Source organism: Phalangium opilio, unplaced genomic scaffold (assembly GCF_054372755.1).
Source record: "Phalangium opilio isolate 3A_F unplaced genomic scaffold, DU_Popi_V2 ptg000037l_1, whole genome shotgun sequence".
Classification (NCBI taxonomy): domain Eukaryota; kingdom Metazoa; phylum Arthropoda; class Arachnida; order Opiliones; family Phalangiidae; genus Phalangium; species Phalangium opilio.
In genome coordinates this window covers 6,937,804-6,958,915 of record NW_028324160.1, presented here as the reverse complement: position 1 = coordinate 6,958,915, position 21,112 = coordinate 6,937,804, and the positions used below count along the sequence as shown (strand labels likewise).

At 37.7% G+C, this 21,112-nt stretch overlaps 1 protein-coding gene across 1 annotated transcript; it reads left to right on the top strand.

The window, feature by feature from the left end:
• Positions 1-8,652: 8,652 nt before the first annotated feature.
• Positions 8,653-14,096, top strand: LOC149683802 (uncharacterized). Its single transcript, XM_089871167.1, has 6 exons — positions 8,653-8,671; positions 8,728-9,063; positions 10,084-10,350; positions 11,650-12,153; positions 12,978-13,076; positions 13,828-14,096. The coding sequence occupies exons 1-6, from the start codon at positions 8,653-8,655 to the stop codon at positions 14,094-14,096; spliced, it is 1,494 nt and encodes a 497-aa protein (XP_089727293.1).
• The last annotated feature ends 7,016 nt before the right edge of the window (positions 14,097-21,112 follow it).

Here is a 21,112-nt window from a genome sequence, read left to right as displayed (position 1 = left end):
TATACAATAGAAATTTCTCTTATATAGAAATAGATGTGTGGGGTCGCGGTAGTTACTTGACGGCAGTGGACTGAGCATAAACCAGAGGTTTGAAATTTTTAAGCTTTCGTCCACTGTCGTCTGCAACGGTTTCTGGGCGAAACCGTTGCATTCTACCCCCCAAAGAAAAAGATTTACATTGTTATGAAATTAAATAAAGGTTTGTGTAAGTTAGTCTTCATGGGGCGTCTTCATTCGTGTTGGGGATGGATGCTTCCGTGGGAGATGGCGGTGCGGTTGTCCGGTGGCGTTGGAGCTTCGAAGAGTTCCTCGGTTTTTGGGTAGATATTTCGGGTTCGATTGAATCAGCGGTCGTGACGATGACAATATTTAGGAAAACGGGGATTCTTATCGCGCTTCTTTGCCGGTGATTGTCAAATCCGCAGGCATGCGATTTATTTTTTTCTTTCGTTTAAGAACAAAGCTTTACGAGCTGACGTTAAGGCCAGTGAGCCAGCTTGTTAAGAAACATTATGTCTGGGTAGTGGAAGAATCCGAAATTACGCGAGACTTGTGGTATTAACAGCTGTGGTGGGGCACTGTCACTTAGTCCGATATCGTTTGGTTGCGAATGTTTGTAAAGTTCGTTAGTTCCGAGTAAAAATGTTATAAAGTCTCTTGATTGAGTTGAATGAACAGTTCGATAAGATTTATTAAGTTTAATTCGAATATGAATGTTCCAATCCGGAGACTAACGAACTCTGAGGGCCATATCGGCGTATCTCGCCTTGCACCACGAGGTTAGGCTTAGCTACCGGCTACGTGTATTCCGAAATGTCCGACTCACGGGATGAGACCGAAGAATTTTCCGACTCTTGGCTTTCGCGATATAATTTTAAACTCGGGCACGATTCGGGATTACTCATTCAAAATAATTAAATGTAAAATTATTATCTATCCGAAAAATAATTTAGTTTATCACGAGATTTAATTCTAAAAATAAATAATTCTAATCTAGATCACCGGTAGAATAAATAAAATCCATGATTCAATGCGATTTAAAACTAAATTTGGGAAATGCGTCTTCGATTGTTTGAGAAGGGAGAGTTCCAAGATGGCGACGATCTTGCTCAAACTAGAACTAACATGTAACGAGGCTCGCGAATCGGGCCCGACCACCCCGACGGAGAAGAAAAGCGACGGGACGGGAAAAGCAAGAACCGAGGGTTAAAAACGACGGGCACGGCATTATTGGCAACGCGGAGGTTCGTTTCACTGGTTACACGGCACCAATTGTAACGGAATCGACGTCCGTTGACAAGGCGTTCAGTCAATCCTTTCTGGGCGAAACCGTTGCAGCATAAAGAACGCATCCAAACAATTAAACTAACTAATTAAAAATAGCTCGGTATACGATCCCCGTATTTCCAAAGTTGGGTGTAATGCTATTCCTATGGAGGGGGTTGTTTTTGAACATTTTGCTTAAGTATTCGGCCCCTGTTTGTCGTAGTCCTAAGTTTTTAGTTTGGTTGGATGGGGGCAAATAGGACTGTAACATACTCAAAGGGCATCCCCCTATCTCTAATAGAACCAGAGTTATGAGCCTCCAAAATTTGGTGTAATGTTATTCCTATGGAGGGTATGTTTATGAACATTTTACTTAGTTACTCAGCCCCTGTTTGTCGTACTAGTGATTTAAAATATTAAAATTAATATTTAGTGCCCTATATAATCCTATAATTCTGGAAAACCGTCCTATAAATTCCTATATTTTCATGAAAAAATACCTATAATTCCTATAAATATTTTCGAAATTCAGTGGGGGTCCGTGATTTAGCAAAATGCGTGCTAAAAAGATATTGAAATACATAGCTTATTTTGGTTTATCATTGGAATATACTGCAAGTTCTTGATACAGGTCAATCGTTGCAGGTACAAGCGGCTCAAGAACAAATCGTTAAAGAATCGCGAAGGGTCGGTGAATAATATAAGACGACGGGCACTTACAGAACCACCTACACCACGGGGCTTGATAAAAAAAAATTTGGAAAAAAGTCTGGTAAGTAATATGGTTTTTACAACTTATCCATGATCTGAGATGAAAGGAGAAGGGATCAGATAACGTAACATTATTCCGTAAAAGAATGGCATTTTTTTAAATACAAAACGCAAAATCAACTAAAAAAAATGATCTCTTATAGCAAAATAATTACCCTTTAATTAGTCTTTAAAATAATCAAGGACTACTGCGCCACCCGCCATTGGGTTAGTGGCGTCTGCTAAATCGAACCTCTACCGGATTGGTTGAATTCTCGGTGTGAGAGGTTTGAGCAATTCTATGTCCACATGTCCACTATGATAAGATATTTTCCAAAATCCTCTAGTTTCTTAGTTTCCTTTCCCAAGTTCAACAGATTATGTTATATATATAAGCAGCCAGTTTACTGCAAAAATAGACCTATTATTTGTTCCTATAAATTCCTATAAAACAATTCAAAGTAGAAATATCCTATTTTCCTATAAGGAATTTAAATTTTTAGCTGTATCGTTTCAATATTTACGAATTTATTAATTCGATTGTTTTTACATTTCTGTAGCTCCTTCTGCGGCTCTCGGAAGACCACCTAGTCCGCTATCGGGCGAGGAGGGCCCGAGTGCCCAGATTTTAAAGCCTGAAGAGCAAGTTGGTCATTTAGGGAAAAAATTCAAAGCCTTCGGCATCGGTCCCGGCAGTGAAAACCCCAAGAATGTTGCCATGGTAAGCGTATTATCGGTGTGATTGGAAATGGAGTTGAATTCCATGTAACATCATTAGCAAATTGAAATAACAGAAGGGAGAGCATTTAATTTGCCTCTGAGCTGACGAAATAATTATTTACAGTCACTCGCGGTATGCCTGGGGGGGGGAATCTCGTATGAATACTGTCATAAGATAATGAGATATGTTCCATATGGAACCACATGGAGAATTGACTACCCTCGGTTAATTTTGCAGTCCATCTACGTATTTAGTCTGTCGGAGCTTTTTCAAACGTAAGAATTAAGTTTATTTGGTAATATTGAATAACAGTTGAGAAACAAATTTTATTCTATCATTTATAGTCCTAAAAATGGAACGCCTCTCCAGGCTAGCGAACTCTTTGACAAAAATGAATCAGGTTCCATGGTAATCAATGACACATTTGAAGCCATAAAAGAATCCGAGCCGTCAACCTCTTGCTTTGGTGGAAGCACAAGGAGGAAATCCATTTGTACTAAACCGTTAAGAATAGAATCTGACGATTCTGAAGAAGAGAAATTAGATGGCAATCCCAATCAAGAAGAATCCGAAAGGTGGCTTTATTTGTCCGAAAGCGACTAGCAAATTAATGGTTCCCGTTAAAAAAATACATTTCTGTTAAAGTTGTTTTTTTACTATTTTTATATTTATAAATAAATGAATGGATTTTAAAAGTTGAAAGAGGAAGTATTTGTTGTTAAGCACATAACTCAATTAGTTTATATATTACGTGTTTTTTTTTGTTCCTTTAATAAAAGTCGAGCTTGGGCTGAGTCAGCCATACAGCTCACTACATACATAACAGTTTTATGAATTCTTTTATATCTTAAAGACCTTGACAATAATAGCTATGAGTAACCTTTTTAAAGTTTTATATCACATTATCACAATTTCATATCACAGTAAAAAATAGGTAGTTAATTCTTAAGTTACGAGTAAGCCCTTGGTCGGGTTTTAAATAGGGCAATGGACCGGACAGATATCACATCCTCGGGGAGGGCGTTCCAAATTGGAATCGCGCGTCGGAAGAATGAATGTCGTAAGACATCGGTCTTGAAAGGTTTCAGGAACAATTTGCGGGAATGACCTCTAGTGTTAATGGAACGGGGTGCTTGAATAAAATAAGATTGGGAGGGGTCAATTAAAATTTTGAATAGACTAGTAATAAGGTCCAGGTAAGAACGTCGAAGAGTGAGGGAGGGCCAACCTTGGGCGGGATTTCAAAATGTAAGGAAGCCGAGAAGCACGGCTTTGGACCCTATCGAGAGACGCTATATCCTGGCTGTGGGAGGGGTTCCATACTTGGGATCCAAATTCTAGAATAGGGCGCACATAACAGCTAAAGAGTCGAGAGATAAGAGCGGGTGAAATATTGGGGAAGTTAGCATTGATTACAACTAAAAGACCATTAGCTCGCGCACAAGACTTTAAAATGTGAGAGTGGAAGGACAGGTTATGAGTAAGATGCACTCCGAGATCCCGACAATCGTTTACCCGTTGGATGTTACAACCGTACATAAAGTAAGGGGAAGGGGCAGAGATATCCGAGGGTTTTCTTTGTATTGTAAGTACAAAGGATTTTTCTTCATTGAATATAAGACCATTTGATAGGGACCAAGCCTCAAGTTGAGAAAGGTCCGCCTGAAGAAGACTAACATCTTCGAAAGTACGGATCTCCCTAAACAGTTTGAGGTCATCCGCGAACAGGCGTAGAGAGGAAGAGACTACCCTTGGGAGATCATTGATGTATAGGATGAATAATAAGGGGCCAGAAACACTACCTTGGGGGACACCACTAACAACTGGAAGGGGTACACTTAAAGAATTACCAACACGTACAGCCTGATAGCGGTTGGATAGGTAGCTTTCAAGCCAAGCGTATATATTGTTAGTGATTCCATAGGCACGAAGCTTGGCCAAGAGACGCCTGTGCGGGACCGAATCAAACGCCTTGGCGATAACAAGGTAAACAACATCTACTCGGCCGCCAGTATCAAAAGCTTCTACCCAAACGTTAAGAGCAGACAGTAGGTTGGTCTCCACTGACTTATTGGAAAGGACAAAATTTTTTTGTCGCGTTAAAATTTATAACCAACCAAATCCACGGATATTTTTGATAAAAATATTTTAACGAATCATATTACGGAAATCAGGAGGGAGTGGCAAAGGCGTGACTTTAAATTTTAACGCGATAAAATAATTTTAACGCGTTGAAAATATTTTAACGCGATGAAATCGTCTCGTCGCGTTGATTTTCATTTTAACGCGACAAAATCGTGTCGTTCATTTTCGATGGTTTTCTATTGGCTCAACCTTTGTCCAATAACCAGAAACATTTGCCCAAAGGGAGTTGTTTAATGATCTTCACTAACATAATTGGTCCATTACCAGTTTCACGACATCAAATCTAGTATATCATTGGTCTAAATTATCGTCGCGTCAAAATATTTTCAACGCGTCAAAATCATGTAGCATGTGACACGATTGGCGAGTTTGTCGCGTTAAAAATGAAATTCAACGCGACAAAAATCCGAAATCATCGCGTCAAAATATTTTCAACGCGTCAAAATCATGTAGCATGTGACACGATTGGCGAGTTTGTCGCGTTAAAAATGAAATTCAACGCGACAAAAAACCCGAAATCAACGCGACAAAAATCCGAAATCATCGCGTCAAAATATTTTCAACGCGTCAAACTCATCTTGCATGTGACACGATTGGCGAGTTTGTCGCGTTAAAAATGAAATTCAACGCGACAAAAATCCGAAATCATCGCGTCAAAATATTTTCAACGCGTCAAAATCATCTTGCATGTGACACGGTTGGCGAGTTTGTCGCGTTAAAAATGAAATTCAACGCGACAAAAATCCGAAATCATCGCGTCAAAATATTTTCAACGCGTCAAAATCATGTAGCATGTGACACGATTGGCGAGTTTGTCGCGTTAAAAATGAAATTCAACACGACAAAAATCCGAAATCATCGCGTCAAAATATTTTCAACGCGTCAAAATCATGTAGCATGTGACACGATTGACGAGTTTGTCGCGTTAAAAATGAAATTCAACGCGACAAAAAACCCGAAATCAACGCGACAAAAATCCGAAATCATCGCGTCAAAATATTTTCAACGCGTCAAAATCATGTAGCATGTGACACGATTGGCGAGTTTGTCGCGTTAAAAATGAAATTCAACGCGACAAAAATCCGAAATCATCGCGTCAAAATATTTTCAACGCGTCAAAATCATCTTGCATGTGACACGATTGGCGAATTTGTCGCGTTAAAAATGAAATTCAACGCGACAAAAATCCGAAATCATCGCGTCAAAATATTTTCAACGCGTCAAAATCATGTAGCATGTGACACGATTGGCGAGTTTGTCGCGTTAAAAATGAAATTCAACGCGACAAAAATCCGAAATCATCGCGTCAAAATATTTTCAACGCGTCAAAATCATGTAGCATGTGACACGATTGGCGAGTTTGTCGCGTTAAAAATGAAATTCAACGCGACAAAAATCCGAAATCATCGCGTCAAAATATTTTCAACGCGTCAAAATCATCTTGCATGTGACACGATTGGCGAGTTTGTCGCGTTAAAAATGAAATTCAACGCGACAAAAATCCGAAATCATCGCGTCAAAATATTTTCAACGCGTCAAAATCATCTTGCATGTGACACGATTGGCGAGTTTGTCGCGTTAAAAATGAAATTCAACGCGACAAAAAACCCGAAATCAACGCGACAAAAATCCGAAATCATCGCGTCAAAATATTTTCAACGCGTCAAAATCATATAGCATGTGACACGATTGGCGAGTTTGTCGCGTTAAAAATGAAATTCAACGCGACAAAAAACCCGAAATCAACGCGACAAAAATCCGAAATCATCGCGTCAAAATATTTTCAACGCGTCAAAATCATCTTGCATGTGACACGATTGGCGAGTTTGTCGGGTTATAAATGAAAATCAACGCGACAAAATCATGTAGCATGTGAGACGATTGGCGAGTTAACGCGTTGAATTTCATGTCGTTCGGAGCTGAACACCGGTAATTCACCGATCCCTATTTTATAAGCAACCACGGGCTACGGTTCTTAATTCAGAGCGTTTCCGAACACACTTCTTTTTAAATCCAAGAAGAAAAAAAATCCCAGCAACCAACCGAAGATTGCACAGTGCATAATCATAGGTTCAGTTGTAACTTTATGGTTTTCTATCACTGAAGAAGAGCCCTTAAAAGTATGTAGGCATTGAAAACTACGCCTGGTCTTGCTTTTAGCCAACCAGGCATCGCAAATCGTTTGGAATAGCGATATTAACATGGCGGATTTCAGGAGGCGTATTGCCAAATAAATTCTATTATGAGACCTCAGAAAAGTTAATTACTTTATTTAATCACTGAAAATGAGGTAAATTTGGTTGTAAGAATCGCCGAATTAAAAATTATTATTTTAACAATTATAATTGAACGTTAACATTCGTGTGAGTTCAGCTCTATAATCTAAGCCTTGGCGTCAACTGCACTATAGAAGCCCGTTCAATCGGCCAATAAATGAGACCTTTGGATTATCGGCGGGAAGTTCGAATGATGGCAAAAGTAACATTTAAGTTCTATGGGAGGAGGTAGCTTTTTGGCCATATCCTCTGTCCTATTGATCCAATTGACCTGAAATTTTAATAAGACGTGTGGTTCGATGTGTTTTATTAATTTAAAAAGGATTCACGATTTCAGAGTAGTGGGCAGATTTTATTTTTTTTAATAAATTATTAAACATATTGCTTAAGCATGACACTAAAAATCTTATAATTAAACAAAATTATAGTCCCTAAAGCCTAAAACACGCCTATTTTGGAAAGGTTCAGAAGAGCCCTTGTGTTTCAACGCGACAAAAAACAGAAATCAACGCGACAAAAAACCGATATCATCGCGTCAAAATATTTTCAACGCGTCAAAATATTTTCAACGCGTCAAAATCATGCAGCATGTGACACGATTGGCGAGTTTGTCGCGTTAAAAATGAAATTCAACGCGACAAAAACCCGAAATCATCGCGTCAAAATATTTTCAACGCGTCAAAATCATCTTGCATGTGACACGATTGGCGAGTTAACGCGTTGATTTTGTGTTGCATGTGAGACGATTGGCGAGTTAACGCGTTGAAAATCATGTCGTTCGGAGCTGAACACCGGTAATTCACCGATCCCTATTTTATACGCAACCACGGGCTACGGTTCATAAATCAGAGCGTTTCCGACCACACTTCTTTTTAAATCCAAGAAAAAAAAAAATCCGAACAACCAACCGAAGATTGCACAGTGCATAATCATAGGTCCAGTCGTAGGAAGAGCCCTTCGCGTAGAAATCTACGCCTGGTCTTGCTTTTAGCCAACCGCGATAATGACATGGCGGATTTCAGGAGGCGTATTGCCAAATAAATTCTTTTACGGGACCTCGGTAAACCTTATTCAATTACTGAAAATGATGTAAATTCGGTTGTAGAATCGCCGAATTAAAAACTATTATTTTAACAATTGTGTGTCAGTTCAGCTGTAAGCCTTTGCCAACTTATTTATGGATGCGCGTGCAGCTTGAGTCGTGGATCGCGTGATCGAGCGGGCTGTGCTCCAAAAAAGAACCTTTAGTCTTAATAATCATTTCGATTTAATAAACAGTTGTAATAGATCAGTGATCCTCTTTTTTTGAATAAAAAACTAGTTCAAGTAATAAAATTAAGTGGCATAAATGAATCCGTAAACCTGCCTCCTCTCCAAGGAGATTCGGAATGGGAAATTATAAGAAAACAAAACCAAGACTACATAGCAGACGACTCAGTGGTCACGTTTTTGGAAACAAAGGTATGTATGCTCACCCCCCCCCTTAGTTCTGGAATGTTCGCGACTCTCGCGAGTGAGGACTGAGGTTGTTTTTGGCGGCAAAAATACTAACGCGATTGTTCTTTAAAGACTGCCAGAGTTTTACAACAAAGGAAGTAGTCTTTCTGATGGAAGTTAGTACTGTAGCCGAAAGAGCGTTAAATGCTCTGAATAATGCTAGACAGCATGTGGGGAACTCATCAGAAACAACCTCTAATTGTTCAACAACTTCGCAATCTCAGCAACTATCAGCTCTTCAGATATCCAACATGTTTAGAGATGAGCTTGATCGTTCTCGTACCACTAATATTGTGAGGCCACGTAATACTCCCCCAAAATGCTTAAATGTCGCAGTAACTTGTTTAGACAAACCAAGGAACAATTTAATTGGCCTGAAGATGAAGGAACTCGTTAAACGTGGAATAGGTAATTTATCACATTTTTCACCTCTTTTTAAATTGGCTGGTATAAAGAAATAGTGTAGTTTCCATTGAGGGGACTAAACAAAAGGGGTATTTAACTAATTAACATAGCTAGTCTCCATTCACTTGTCTGTTAATGTCAATGTCAATGTTAAATTTAGGCTCCAAAAGGGGCAACTAGTGAAATCCTTAAGAACTATGGGGAGCGAACAATTAGAAAAGGTAGTGGATATGTCTGAAGTCATACAGCCCTAACTAAGTGTAATATTTGTGAGTGGAATACTGTTTCACTTCCAGTCATTGAATGCCACCAAAATTAAATAGAATGATACTAAATTGAAAAGTGTGATGTTCCAAGCTCGCTAATGTTAGCTCCCTATATTATTATTAAAATCCCTAAAATGGGACCGAAGGTGAAAATGTATCGGCAGGGTTTGAAAAAAGCACGTAAATTTTCCATTAATTTTGGAAGTGGAGTTGGCAGTCATATTTGACCGATAGTTTGAGTGCTTGCTGAAAATGTTACAATTTAAAAAAAAGGCTTAATTAGAATACCCTTTTTAAAGGAAGGGTGAAAAGGAAAATCCTGCGATTTTTTTTGCCGATTCTACTACCAATTATAAGTAAAATGTGAAACATACAGTAAATACCTCCGAATGATTTTAAAATCAAATTATTTTGAAATTTCATGGATAATTTGAAATAAGCACCTCCAACCAATCGCGTAACTCCACGCCTTTTTGTTAACAGAATTCTCGTGTCATGCTCCATTTCTCGCGCCACGATTGTCGCATTGCGCGTAAATTTTATCGGATCTTGCGATAAAATACATCTGACACGATGAAATTTCAAACTAATTGTAATTTTAAAATCATTTCGAGACTGTATTTCTTGGAAAGTTCTCTATGCAGGTTGGTCTTATAATTAGTAGAAGAATCGATAAAAAATCACTTCTATTTTCCATTTAATTCTCTCTTTAAATTGTTAAAAACCAACTTCTAATTCTGAAAATTGAACTTGAAAGGTCCTTTCAAGAAAGTTGGTGATCATGGAAGGTCCAAAGTTTCATTTCGTCTTAACTCAACAGAAGAGCAATTCAAAAATCAATTATCGGCGTTGTATCCAGCCCTCTCAGGAGTACCATTTCACCTTAGCAAGTCTGACATAAAACGAAATCTTATCAAGCTTTCTGATAGCGATAACACGCCATATGCAATTAAAAACAACAATACTCTGAAAAGATCTTGCCTCTATATTGTTCCTGAAAGGCCACTCTCTGATTCGTCAAATGGTTTGATTTTTGTTATATACTTTACTACTGTTGAAAGAAAGTAGAAGGGTGTTTAATACGGGGTGGCCACTTTTCCTATATTTTTCCTATATTTAACTTAGAATCGTTTTAACCCCATTAGGGCATAAACTTTCCCTTTGATTAGCCACTGAAACCATGGGCGAGGGCAAGATTAGGGAGCCTAAAAATGTTTAGCTAACTTAAAAAAATCCTGGTGGCGCCACTGTGCTTAACATTTTGATCCCCCCCCTCCTCATCCCCATAAGCTCTGGCAAGTCCCTTTAAATATTCTTTGGGTTTTCAATGTTCCTTATACAACTTTGAAATAAAGGGATGATAAGAAACAAAAATTAAGTTATTATAAGGATATTAGAATATGCATAAAAATTTTAGGATATCTAACCAAAACGTACGTTTTAATTACAATCATTTATTGAAGTCGTGATTTGAACTCGCTATATGTAACTCGGTTTTCAATGAATAACGTCTCGAAAAAGGATTTTCACGACCAATTAGTGGCCATTTATGACATTGAATTTATATTTTTTCGGCCACATAAGAGTAAGATAATCTCGGTCTAATTCTGTTGGAAAATGGAGTTACGCTTAGAGAGTTTAAATCAGAACTTTCATAATTTATTATAAATATCCATATAACTCTCCTCATTGGTGGCCAAGTATTTCTTAAAATTTTCCTAACCACTTGCTGGTAGTTTTTGATGGAGGACAAATAAAATTGGGATGATATTTTTTAAAGTAAGATGGGTCTCTGTAGTGCCAAGGACCGAAATTTAACCGAATAGTCAGTACGGTATTCGATATTCGTATCGAACAGTGAAAATGGGCTTATCGAATACCTAATCGAATTATTCGGTTCGGTATTCGGACGACTTATTCGATTGAAACGGTTAACCGCACACCTTAATTAGATTTCCTTCTTCACTATCCCTTTAAAGGAATTCTAAACTTAAGTGGTCACCCTGTAATACGGGATTTATGAGGTTCCCGGCTCCTATTTGGAGACTTGCTCTGTCAAGGCTACTGATGATGTTTCACTGACATGGGATGTCAGCCACTAATAAAGGCGCACTTATAGCTAATGGCGGCGCCCGTAGAATGTCTTGTAAATCCCGTATAAAAGTGTAAAAATTTAACCTCTACCATTTTCTCTGGCTACTGTACATTCGTATCCAAAAAAAAAGTTTCTTTTTTATTTGCAAACTCATAGAAATTTTTGTTGGATACTAGTGTTCATTTACTTTATCAAAGTCCATATTAGATAAGCAAAAAAAATTCTCAGAGCAAAGAAGAAGACGCGTTTCTTTGGACTTTTCTGACTTATCCAGTGACGAATCAGAAATAATTCCAGCCGGACACAGCATGCAAGTCCCTGTTCCTTCAAATTCAGTAACTCCAATCTTGGTGACTTCAAATATAGTCACTTTAAACTCTGTGACTCCCAGCTCGGTGACTTTAAACTCTGTGACACCCAGCTCTGTGACTTTAAACTCAGTGACACCCAGCTCGGTAACTTTAAACTCTGTGACACCCAGCTCTGTGACTTTAAACTCAGTGACACCCAGCTCTGTGACTTTAAACTCAGTGACACCCAGCTCGGTAACTTTAAACTCTGTGACACCCAGCTCTGTGACTTTAAACTCTGTGACACCCAGCTCTGTGACTTTAAACTCTGTGACACCCAGCTCTGTGACTTTAAACTCAGTGACTCCCAGCTCGGTGACTTCAAACTCAGTCACGCCAATTTCTATGCCGATAAACCAACTGTCATTTCAAGAACTAACAGGTACTCAGAAATTTACTTCCATCTTTACTTTAATTTTTCATAATTCAAGAAATAGTCTAGCATCCTTCAGATGATCCAACTATTTGAGTCAATAGTTGATTTTTTAAGAACTTTTTGGGGTGCAACAACTTACCATGCGCACAACTCAATTATTTGATCCAGCTATTTCAGTCAAATGGTTGGCTCCTCTGAAAGTGACTTCTGATGAAACATAAAATACAGTTAAAGGGGTGATAACTGACAAGGGTAGATTCACGCAGTGTAATCTGTTTACAAACTTGTACCTTTGACTGTACTAAAGGGTGTCCGCATAATCTTTAAAACTCAATCTTTGACAATGCTAAAAATGATTACAGAATCCGTAATCTGTGTACAGGGGAGTAGCCCTTTCATACCAGAAGAGGAAAGTCAAGTTATTTTTATCGATTATTGTACTATTTATAAAACCCAGTGAAACCTGATGTGAAACAATCAGAAATATTTCGGAATTATTTTAAAACTCAACCTAGATTCGTATTTCACATCTAAATTGAAACTTGAACCTCATATAAATCGCATAACGCCCTGTATTCCAGCTAACAAAATATTCGTGGAAATCGCCACGTTGACCTAAATTTTCCGCGAGATGTGATAAACAATGCGCGCGTTGTGACATTTTTTATAGTAATAGCTTATTTCTTGTACCAAATGCCAATGTGAACCCAGGGCCAGTGAAAATTTGCAATTACCAGCTTTTACGCTCTCCCTTTTATAAGCAATAGCACCTTGAGACGCGGCTGCAGTTGATTATCAAAGCTATTAGTTACAAATTGTTATTCTTTTAGCCTCTGCTTTTTTGACTGAGTGGGATTTCCACGAGTCAACAATAATTAAAAGTCGCCAAGAGCTTGAACTTGCACAATCATCAGTGAGAGAAAAGCTAGGTGAGGTTAACTCTTAAAAGATACAGAGGGTGGCCTAAAGTTAATTTGGGGCTATAGTATCGGAATTCCATGACCCCCGGAGTGCCAAAGCGAAGCTTTTCCCTAATCAAGCCTTAAGGCTTAATGCAGTTACATGCCGCCACGCTAGCACCGCACTTTTTCCGAGCGAAAGACGGCGAATAATAAAGAGTTGCAACAAGAAACTTAGAGAATTCAAGGCTGTTTTTTAAATTTGACACATGCGAGCTCAGAAATGTACGAGCAAGGTACAATAGCCAAGTGAACGTCCTTGCAAGAGAGATTCTAGAGAGAGGAACCCACCCGCCTATTCACTTCGCAACTTCATCTTATTATCCCTCCTCGGTTACAACTAGGTACTTCGAATGGGGTTATGGACTTCTGATTGTATCCATGTGTCTCTCGTTTCATAATAAGTGGAACTGGTATATCAGTTTGCCTTTTTCACACCTGGATGGTATTTTATCCCTGGCAGAGCTATAGATGGCAAGTGTTTTGGTTTGGTCCAAAACTTCTCATAGTAAAAAAAGAGTTTTTAATGTTAATTTTTGGTCTAAGCGAGGCTCTCACAGCACAGGTTTATGGTATATCCATAAGTGTGTTTTAGTTCCACCAGGTACAAAATAATTATGAAAATTGAACACGAAACTCTCCTATGAATGCACACTTTAACATAAGTTTATCATTATTTATTGTTAGTAAAGGTTAAATATTTTAATCCTTGCTTTTGTAGACAACTTCAATGGATCGCTTAATCAGACAGGAATTTTATATTCAGAACACTTGTACTTTAAGAGAGAATCCATTTACAATGAAATGATGCAGTTATATGAAAACAACAGTTTACTAACTCAAAAAACTTTATTCGTCACTTTCCTGGGAGAAGAAGGAATAGATCTTGGAGGCGTAACGCGTGAAGCATTTTCCCTATTTTGGGATAGTTGTTTTAAAGACTTTTTTAAAGGATCAGATGCAAAAGTGCCTTTCCAGGCAAGAAGATAATGATAAATTTAAAACAATTGGTCTAATTTTTGGCCACTATATTGCTTTAATGAAAGCTTTGCCAACTGAAATATGCCGTACAACGCTAATGTCTAAAATCTATAACAAAGATAAAATATCAGACGAACTTTTAATGGAAGATTTCTTGCTGTATCTAACACCAGCTGAAAGAAAGCTGGCAATGCAAGCATTGTCTGCGACTACTTTCTCGGATCACCTATTCAACGAGTTAATAGCGTTTTATCAGCATTATGATTTGCAAAGCATACCATGCAAAAGTAAAATTCACTGCCACATGATTAAGATTGCGAAAAATGAGCTGATTTTTAAACCTATGTTCTTAATGAGTGAAATCTTTAATGGATTGACTGAAACCCAGGAATTGTTTTTAAGAAGCTTAACTGAAATTGAGTCTCTGTATATCATGGCGCGCCCAACACCTGAAAAAGTGGTTGAATCTTTGAAAACCGATGTTGACGAAGATGCTTTAACAAACAAACAGGAAACTACGTTGTATTTCTTGAAAAACTACATAAGAAATCTTAGTGTCAAGGATTTATCCACTTTCCTGAAATACGTTACAGGAACGTCATCTTTGCCAAAACAAATATCGGTGTCATTTAAACGTGGTGAAGGATTGGGAAGAGCTCCTCATGCCAAAACATGTACTCAAAATATTATTGTGTTCGAGAACTTTTCAACTTTCCAAGAATTTGCCGACTTATTTGATGCGGTTCTCCAAGAGAAAGAAAATTTTATTTTGTCTTTGGCATGGTATGTATTTGAATTGTGTTAGGAAAGTACTAAACACTTTTAGTAACAAATTCATTATATTTAGAAAGGACGTCTCATTTTTATGTGGTAAAGGAAGTCTTAAAAGTTATAACCTTCAATTTCATTTATCCGAACATAATTAATATTCTTAAAGATGCAATTTATGCTGTTAAAGTCCCAACAGTTCATAATTGTTCAAATGTTATAAACAAAGCATTAGTTTATAATAATTTTATTAAAAATGATAGTCATTTAAATGTTAGGGGAGAAAAAAGCCATTTTTTATTTGATTTTGATTGTAATTTAAATGTTAGGGGAGAAAAAAAGCCATTTTTTATTTGATTTTGATTGTAATTTAAAATGTTAGGGGAGAAAAAAAGCCATTTTTTTATTTGATTTTGATTGTAAAAGTAATCTCTGTTTGGCCAGTAAAATAATAATTTTGAATTTCAATATTTGATCTTGTTTCTGTTGTAATAAGCCTAGGCCTATTACAACAACCATTTTTTTTTTGTTTTTTTTTTACGGAGAGAAGAGATCTGGCTTTTTTGATATCCTGCCGCTCCTAGTGGTTTGGTGGCTGAATCCTTCCAGTCTGGCAATAATATATTTGTTGCTTTGGGTCTCTCGGGTACTTGGGAATGATGGTGGGCCTTGTTCCCCGGTTCGTGTTGACAGTTGGTTTCTCTGTGGTCTTTCTTCTGCCCTCATTGAGTCATGTTCTGGTGGGATTTCGTGGTCGACTTGGTTCCGGATCGGTAGTCTGATCATCATGTATGGTTCTGAATTTTCTTTTCCGTCTAGAGGTTGTTGTCGAGTTCTTGTTGTTGGCCTTGGGTTTTCATGGGCTGTTTTCGCGCCAATATTAGGGCGTAAATGCGTTCTTGTCCTTCTATATAGGCGCCCATTTTCTGCACGTATTATGTAGGAGTCGTCATTATGGTTGCGTTGTTGAACCCTTGCTGGTATCCATTGTTTTGGACCTGCCATATACCTGACAGAATCGCCTGGTCGTAGATGAGGCAATGGTCTATTTGGACGTTCTCCAGCCTGTCGTGCCATGTCTTCCTGCCTCTTCTGCAGTGTGTTGGTTGTTGCCCATATCGGGTAATGTGGTCGCAATAGTGTTTCATTTGCGGTCAGCTGTGTGCGTAGGCGGCGACCCATTAGTATTTCCGCAGGGGATGGCAAGTTATGTTTCGGCGTGGTTCTATACTCCACAAGAATGTGATCGAGGTCCGTCCCAGATTTAAAGGCTTTCTCCATGAGATTTTGGATTGTCTGGATTGTTCTTTCCAATTACCCAATGATTAGTTTTTTAGCAATAGATTAAAAATAGACTTTAAGCCTAGGCCTATTACAACAGTTTCTAATGACGTCATAGTGATTGCACGATTTGAATTAAAAAATCACGGTGTACGTCGAGAAAAGAAAAACATTGGGAACAGGCTTGAGATTGAAGTAGGAAAACTAGGATTAGTTTTAAGCGTAGAATCAAATACGTTCCTTTTCACCTTGTTTTAAGATTGTACTCCACGCGGTTGAAGGTCTAACAAATTATTATTGTTAAACTTGTAAAACTATTTCAGACGTAATTTTAATAATAAAAGTCATTGCGCTTATGGTGCGTTAAAGGTATACTGAAGTAGGAAAAAAAATTAATTTCTAAGGAATATGCGGTTAAAGTATGCATAAAAACCATAAGGATTACTCACCAAAACGTTCGCGTTAATTTAAGAATAAATACCAAAATGAGATTTTAACTCGCCAGGCCTAACTCCATTTAGAATTAAGTTATTTGTGAAATGAAGTTTTGTGCCGTGACAAATTACGTGGATGATCGATTTAGGGGATTTAATTTGCTGCCATTAATGGCCGCTGATTGGTTGTTTTTTTGTTGTTAAAAATGAAGTAAAGCCTAGCGAGTTCAAATCAGTCTGATCGTAATTTAACGCTAGAGTTTCAGTGGGTAATTGTGTTTTTATGCATATTTTAATAGCTTCGTCGATTAAAAATAATCTTGTCCTACATCACTATCCCTTGAAAGAATTCATACCACGCTGTTGAAAGCAGTTTTAATAGCATTTTATTTGTTCAATTTTTTTTAAATTTCACAAATTATGATTTCTCATGAAACTAAGAGCACTTAGAACACTATTGATTCCATAATCATTCCCCACATTTCCATTTCTTGAAATATGCTCATTAAATTCATTAAGAAGATTTTCCGGTATGGGATTTTCAACATCAGGTACCTCAACTGTTGTCTCACTATCTTCCTCTGTTAGCGGGCCATTCCAATCAATACCATAGTCACCAATATCTGCATTATTGTCCAGTTCTTTACGCAGACGTCCAGACGACGCTTCGGGCGTTGCCTACGTTAATAAAGGCCTGTGCGCCGCGCCGATTTTTATTTTTATTTTGGCAATTTAAGTTGCCGAATTCTCTCACCTAGGTGCTATTAGCTGGACCTAAATAATTTGAAATGTTCATTTCCTCGCGCTTGGAGTTTGAAATGTTCATTTCCTCGCGCTTGGAATTTGAAATGTTCATTTTCTCGCGCTTGGAATTTTAAATACTCATTTTCGCGCGCGTTTTGGTAAAAATAGGCAGAAAATAAGAAGTCGTGTTTCTTGAAAGTCCCCCCTTCGAAACTACCGTGCACAGGCCTTGATTAACGTTGGCAACGCTTAGGGCCTTCCCAAATTTTTGGGTGTCAAAACACAGCAGGTGCCAGCCCAACGCGCCGAGCCATCTAGCGGATTTTAGAAGAACAAATTGGTGTGAAAATGAACGCGCCTTTAAATGAAGCCATAGGTTTGATATGTAGTTACTTGTAGGAATTATTACTGAAATTCCCCATAAGGGGTGAAATTTTACTTATTTTCGAAGTTCTAGAATTCATTGCATTAAAAGAAATTTTGATGTATCGGTCACGCGATGGCGCTAAACAAGTATCGTCCGCCTAAAACGAACAATGGATAAACCTAGCAATGGAGCCGGGGATAGATTAAGCTTGAACTAGTTTTTTATTCAAAAAAAGAGGATCACTGATCTATTAGACCAGGAATACATAGATTTACTACTTGGAATCCTTAAGAGGCCATTTTATGGGCCTGGGTGTCTGACTGAAAGGGGAGGCGGTGTAGAAACCGTCACCGTTGACGTCATGCGTACTTTATTTGACGTATTTTGCGACCTGCGCCGCGACTCCCGCGACCTATGCGCGGTGAACCCGAATGTAAACATGATGCGTCGTCTGAACAAGTAGACCAAGGATTACGTTTCTAAAAAAAAGGCGAGACTCGCTTTCCGTTAAAAACTCGATATTACTATTCTCAGTTTTCTCACAGGGTGGAGTAAAAATTTAATTCCTTCCACTCTTCACCAAAGTTATACAAAAACAAAACATCAGTATCGCTATGCAAAGGCTTAGGGTTTAAGGGGTTGTAACGTCATCTTTTCTCGAAATTATTATACCATTCTTCTTCAATACTGAATTTCGAGCTACACTAACTTCTAAATCGTCGACTTCAGTTACAGTTAGAGAAATTTCAGCCTCAAAAACGTCGTTAACGTCAAACTATTCCAAGTTCTCGCACTTTCCGACCATTTCGGAGCTGAAACTGATGCAGACGACAGCTTAAAAGGTCATGATCTCGATCTGTCCCACACATTCGCATAACCAATGAAACGCGAGGAAGGAGGAGCAAGTGGTTTAAACGTTTTTGGCGCTTCCCCTCACGGTCAATCTGATATTTGTATGGGGTCTATGGCCTCTTATAGATTCCAAGTACTAAATCTATGTATTCCTGAATGTATATATTGTACAATTTATACAGTTTCTTAACATAAATTTATAATATGATTTACTTTTCTACTTAATGATCGCTCCAGCCCACTTTCAGATCGCTACACACTGTAGAAACTAGAGGTCTAAAAATGGTCTCTTCATGGTTTAAACTAAAACATCATACCAGTAATAGTTTAAACTTAGGTGTATTATGGTTTGAAAATCGATTCAGTCAAAATTAACCATAAATGGTTTGTCCATAAAGCTAGATTAAACCAACAATGTTCTGGAACCGTTATATTCTACTATCAGACCCTTTAACTAATGTTCTGCTTTCAGAATGTGATTCAGAAATGTACCGATTTTAAACTTTATATCGTTAATTTTCCGTCTTTAAACCATATTCTGTTAATGTTCTAATAATAGAGGTAAAGTTTAAATGTTCTAGAATGAGAATGAATAAATTAAAATCGGAACTCAATGCGAAGAGAAAAACACGTAGAGCCGGTAAAAACCTAAAACCGTTGCTTCTCTCTTATTTCTAAATTCTCTTACGCGTTTCAATTACAGTGAGTGAGTGCTTTCGACTTTTCTTGTTGAATCAACAGATTCTGTCCGGCTGTCTAGAAACACTGACCAGCATCCAGCCAATATGAAACACTGTCGATCATGAATCGGTAAGCACTCAATTCTCCTTCAGTCATCCAAAGCGTGGATGATTCTCAAATTTGCGAATCACCTACCAACATGACTCTTTGAGACTTTAATGTCGAAAACGTGAATAAGCGCCACCGAAACGAAATTCAAATTTCCAGACGTCTCCCATTAGTCTACCCTTCCACCTTCACATGTGTAAACAAATATCCGCGATTTAGACAACTAGTGAACATTTCCATTACAATTGTATAACTTTACGTTCTAGGGTGAAGCTTGATTTAATACGGCGTGGCCCAACTTGTTTTTCCCAGCTTTAGCTTAAGCATAGTAGGGTTGACTCTAATTTAATTTTAATTAATGAAAAAGTGTTTTTTTGCGTCACTATTTCCTTAATAACCTTTGAAGTTCAAATCCAATTTTAATTTTGAAAACAGATTTGGTTTCTGTGTAACGTTATGCATAAAATGAGATCAACCACAAAAAATTTGAAGAAATATTTCGTGACGTCATTTTGCGATAATTTACACATTCATGTGTTGCTCGTGCTCCTTTCAAGATTTTCTATTAATTTCGATGGCATCGGGTTTTCAAGGGTTCAGCTTTTCTAAAAACGTCTTACTCGTCGCTCTAGCTATTATAGAAAAAAATGGCGACCGAATGAAATCGGCCGGAAACGTTTGATCGCGACTGTACTCAAACAACGATTGACTGAAGGAAGGAGTTTTAAGATATGTTTACATGAAAATATTTTTATGATCCCGGAAGGAATTAATTCTGATATAAGTTGTTTTCGTGTTTAAGTACTAACGAAATTATGTATGAAGATATGTCTCCTGGTAAGTCGTTTTCAAAATTAAATAATTTAGATCCAAATATTGCTCTAAGCCTTAGTTCTGAAAGTATTTCATTTACCTTTCCTATGTTCTGTTAACTTCTTGTAAAATTTAAATAATTAAGATGAAGCTTCAGAAGGACCACCGAGAAAAAATTGCAAAAGAATTAAGCCATCTAATTTAAAAAATAAACGATCCAAGAAAGCTGTTTTAACCGGGATGGAAAACTAGGTAGGATTGCACTTTACGTGACCCACCCAACTAACAATGGTTTCTAATTAATTGGACCCTGAGGAGTCCGAAAAAAATAGTTAAAAAAATATTTGGCAGCCGCAAGTTGGTGAAAAAAATTTTGGAAAATTTTAAAATCCATGCACTTACCGCCATTGAAGTCGCTATCCGCTTAACGCATTCTGCACTCAATCTCGCAAAATAAGCCGGGAGCGACTGTAAAAAATTGACGTACTCGCGCCGGAGTTATAGCTATGGAATTTTTTAAGCTTACGAAAACCTTCATTTCTGATAAAAGGACGGAAATATAATGCGAGGAAAACTGCTATGTTTTGGAGAAATCGTTGAATTTTTTGGGAATCCGATAATTGATAACGGTAAATTTTGGAAAATGCCGTCAAATTATTTTTGAATTTATTTTGGAAAATGTGTCAAATCCTTGGGGAATTAGATTTTTTGGAACAAAATTTTTAAATAAACGGCGTCAAGTTATTGCAACTATGTTTTGGAAAAGGTGTCAAATTATTGGGAAATCAGCAAATGTCAACATCAATATTTCAGAAAAAGAGTATAGTTTTTGCAACTATATTTTGGGAAAAGCGACAAATTATTGGGAAGCTACCAAACGTCAACATTAATCTTTTAGAAAAGGATTCTAGCTGTTGCAACTATATTTTAGAAAAGGCGTCCAGTTATTTCAGCAATATTTTGGAAAAGGCGACAAA

Bases quoted from the DNA above. Each gene is read 5' to 3' on its own strand.
- LOC149683802 (XM_089871167.1), top strand. The intron at 9,064-10,083 runs GTAATTTATCAC...TGAACTTGAAAG, and splicing joins ACTCGTTAAACGTGGAATAG to GTCCTTTCAAGAAAGTTGGT. The intron at 12,154-12,977 runs GTACTCAGAAAT...TTATTCTTTTAG, and splicing joins GTCATTTCAAGAACTAACAG to CCTCTGCTTTTTTGACTGAG.